General features: G+C 40.0%; 1 protein-coding gene across 1 annotated transcript; it reads left to right on the top strand.

Moving 5' to 3' along the window:
* The first annotated feature begins 1,230 nt into the window (after nt 1–1,230).
* Nucleotides 1,231–3,029, top strand: rpl35 (ribosomal protein L35). The gene is made up of 4 exons (XM_068734293.1): nt 1,231–1,321; nt 1,821–1,957; nt 2,418–2,499; nt 2,838–3,029. The coding sequence occupies exons 1-4, from the start codon at nt 1,319–1,321 to the stop codon at nt 2,985–2,987; spliced, it is 372 nt and encodes a 123-aa protein (XP_068590394.1). The 5' UTR covers nt 1,231–1,318; the 3' UTR covers nt 2,988–3,029.
* Nucleotides 3,030–3,968: the final 939 nt, after the last annotated feature.

Here is a 3,968-nt window from a genome sequence, read left to right as displayed (position 1 = left end):
CTGTCACTTAGTTCAGTCTGGATGTGTGGTCCACCTAAAATAGTCGTCCATGTTAATGAAGGTGATCATCAAACCAGGGAGTCGGAGAAACAAAGGCGCTGCTGAGGTATGTCGGGACATTCTATGTCATGCATCAATGAAACATTCAGGTAGCTTTGTCTTTGTGATGGTGGATGAAGCTTTGGGGCTCTTTCTATTTTAAGTTGAAGCCTGGATGTTATTAAAATCTTTATTACTGTTGGCCACAAGTGCTCTATTAGGTGTTATTGCAACATGATACAGTGAAACATTAAAATATTTATGCTGACAAAACCTTTATAAGTTTGGAACAATCAAGACTCTTCCTAGAGATGTCAAACTGAATAGTTAGAAAATCAGACCTGGCAATGAAAAATCTAAGTGCTTTCCTAGATGAAATAGAAGGCGACTTCAAATGTAATGCAGCTAGTGTGATTTTAACTCCTCTTAAAGCAAGGACTATTGAGTTAAAAGCCAAGATCATCTGTTCTACAGCTAGTGTAGTCTATATGCTGAAGAACCCCTGCATATTGGCTTATAAAGGAATCACTACAGAGCCTTGAGAGTTTGTACAGACCATCTCACAATAATACACATGGGTGACGTAAAAAGCGTGGTGGCTAGACGTTTTGTCAAATGAAAACCTTTCTGAGGCAACTCTGAGATAAAGAGGAATTGATTAAGTCCTCTCCCCATGAACCAACAAGTGACACTGAAAACCTTCTCACTTTAAACTATAGGAGTCCCCGCTGGGAGGGGGGGGGGGGTATATTTGTTTCATGTGCCACAGTGGATTATATCATTAATTTTGATACCTATTGTTAATGCTATATTATGTTTTTTATTATGTCCTATGGGTGTGACTAATAGTTTTCTTTGACATTTAACACTGAATTAGAACCCCCCCCCCCCCCCCCTTTTTTCTGAGGGGGATGAAGAAAGCAAAGTCTTTCAAAATGTCCCTCTCTCTGACCACTCTATTTTTAATTTTGACCTTATTTTTAGATTATAATCGCATTTTATTTGTTGCGTACCATTTGATTATATAATTCTGATATATTTCATAATTGTATTACTTTTCCAATGGTTTTGTGTCAATCTTTATAATTCTTGATTTTTAATATTGCTTTTGTGATTTGATATACCATGTTTTCTGCTTTTCCACGCTCCACCAATGAGCTGCGCTGTTTGTGTGTCGTGACAGTGAAACACGAACCAACAAAGAAGAAATTCCCCGGAAGCTACTTTTTTGTGAGCACGCGGTACGTCCGGCCTTTCCAACAGGGCAGCGAGAGTGAACATGGTGAGGTGCTCGATAGTCGTCCGTTAACTATGATTTTATTACGTTTATCTGAACTAAACCCCAGTGAATGTTTGTTATACGTGTACATAAGCTTATCATACTTGTATTTGTGTATATGTTGTCAAGTAGACTGCTACCGGAATGTAATAAAATGTTATATTATTGATCGCTGCTTCTGACCGACGGGGCTAAGCTGAGGTACTAGCTTTAAGCTAATTGGAAGGCGTCTGGGTATTAATGGCCTGATGGATGAAATTGCTGTACAATATTTACGGATAACGTAATTCTAATGTAGCTTTGCAGAAATTGTTAGCAGGCGGCTTGAATATATCGCTTGAATGTATCACTATGTTGAGGTTAACCGGACAAATATAGAATAAATGGGTAGTGGTGTCGGTCTGCTAACCGCGTTAGCTTGGCGGATTCGTGTCGGGAAGAGAAGATCTTGATACTTTCATGGTTGCTGTCGCTTATACTTTTTTCTTCTGTTATGTTCCAGGCCAAAATCAAGGCTAGAGATCTGCGGGGCAAGAAGAAGGAGGAGCTGCTCAAGCAGCTGGACGACCTGAAAAACGAGCTGTCCCAGCTCCGTGTGGCCAAGGTTACCGGTGGAGCCGCTTCCAAGCTCTCCAAAATGTGAGTTCACGTCCTGGATGGAAGTACTCGAACAGCAACCAGGCAGACTTTGCTACTAGTGGACCAGGTTGGCCCAGATTAGACGTGACTGTCCCTGGGTATATGGCCGTGCTACATACGGGTGCTGTCTGTACAGACCTCCATAGTCTTGTAGTGGAGTCAATAAATTAGAGCATCGTTGATTAGCGGTCTATCTGCTCATCATATGAACAGTGATCAAAAAGGTCAAAAGACTAATAAATGCTAAAGTTAAATTAATATATTCAGAAATGTAACGTTACTAGGATTGTCAGAATTCCATTAAACTCTGTCACCAGAGTAAGACGGAGCGATGTCCTTTGAAACAGTGTGTGCAAACTATCTTTCATTGTGATTAACATATGATCGCTATGTAGCTGTATGGTGATTGTGATTAATCGGTAAATTATAATGTGTCTCTTTGGTGTTTTGTTCATTGCAGTCGTGTTGTCCGCAAATCCATTGCCAGAGTCCTGACTGTAATCAACCAGACACAGAAGGAGAACCTGAGGAAGTTCTACAAGGTGAGAGCACCAGCTACCTGGGACTGTAGTCCCCCCTCAGTGAGCGTGTGTGTGGTTCTCTAGTCCAAGATGATACTTGTTGAGCTGATGTTCTGCTGATGCATTCACAACTGCTTACCAAAAGACTGAGACTTGAGATGAGCCGAGTGTTCCTCATAACCAGTGACTGATGAAACAAATCCTGATTGAGATATTATTTTGATATGGCCGTTTACTGGGGTTGCTAATTCTCAAAAATAACAGAGCCAATTAATGACTTCTGATGCCTGTCCTTCACTGTTCATTCTGAAAAAATATATTTCTTCAGCTCAACTAAACGTTAATTTATTTTGTTGCAGGGTAAGAAGTACAAGCCCCTGGATCTGAGACCCAAGAAGACCAGAGCTCTGCGCCGCAGACTCAACAAGCATGAGGAGAGTCTGCGGACCAAGAAACAGCAGAGGAAAGACCTGCTCTACTCAATCCGCAAATTTGCAGTCAAAGCTTAGAGGCTTTTTCTATTGACAAAATAAAATCTGTTGAAGACAAAATGGATTGTCGATTTTATTTTTTTTATCACAAATGTAATCATATTTACTTTTGTCATTTTATCTACAAAAATGAATAATGCATGATTGTTTCGCTATCAACCGAGCTGACCTGAGAAATGTTGACAACGGCCCATTAAGTCCCAACCAAATCATTAAAATCTTAAATACCGTTGGTTAGAAGTGCTGTATTGTTATCTCTCACACTCACTCACTCAAAAAAAAAAAAAAACTTTCGTTGAGCCAAAACCATAATATGCCTTATTGATGCATAGGCTCAGTGTCCACTGTGCTTATGTTTTATCAATAGTTTTCCAAAATATTGAAACTGACTACAGGGGTGAAACCAGCTTCTGTCTCATTCATATAGAAGTGGGGAGCTGCAGCGCTAGATATTAATGATCAACCTTCATAATCAATGTTAACTGTCAATTATCAAGGAGTTCTGATTAGTCTGTGGCTGTCACTAGTTAAACTAATGCATTCTGCTTGACCTACACTTCCACATTATTTAGGACATTCATATGACAATAACTTGGTATCACTGTAGATTTGTGAATACACACACAAATGTCTCATCTGCTGTATTGATGCTGTGGTGAGGCAATCTTGACATTCTGTAAGGGCAACAGCCAGATTTTCACAGTTGGAAACCAGTTCTCATGTCCTGTGGATATGGGCCTGTCTTGAGCCTCTAATGATGTAATGAGTGACAAGGATGTACTTTAATACCCAATTGCACATAAAGTCTGACGTTCTGTTTATTTCCTGTGGAGAGTCAGCGAAGCCAAGAGCGGAGTAAATGGAGATGAAAAGGATGTAACTGATGACTGCAATACGAGGAAATAGAGTTACAATATATTCCAACAATGCCATAGTATCACTACAGGTAGTGTCAGAACTTGCAGACGTCTAATGTTATCAGAGACGGTGACTTGGACA

The sequence above is a fragment of the Cebidichthys violaceus genome, unplaced genomic scaffold, assembly GCF_023349555.1.
Source record: "Cebidichthys violaceus isolate CVI_PGR_0920_01 unplaced genomic scaffold, fCebVio1.0.p SCAF_62, whole genome shotgun sequence".
Lineage (NCBI taxonomy): Eukaryota > Metazoa > Chordata > Actinopteri > Perciformes > Stichaeidae > Cebidichthys > Cebidichthys violaceus.
This window is presented reverse-complemented; position numbering and strand designations above follow the sequence as displayed.

What these genes read in the sequence shown, in the direction of transcription:
- rpl35 (XM_068734293.1), top strand. An exon ending in GCTTCCAAGCTCTCCAAAAT is followed by an intron (nt 1,958 to 2,417) that starts GTGAGTTCACGT and finishes TGTTCATTGCAG; the next exon opens with TCGTGTTGTCCGCAAATCCA. An exon ending in ACCTGAGGAAGTTCTACAAG is followed by an intron (nt 2,500 to 2,837) that starts GTGAGAGCACCA and finishes ATTTTGTTGCAG; the next exon opens with GGTAAGAAGTACAAGCCCCT.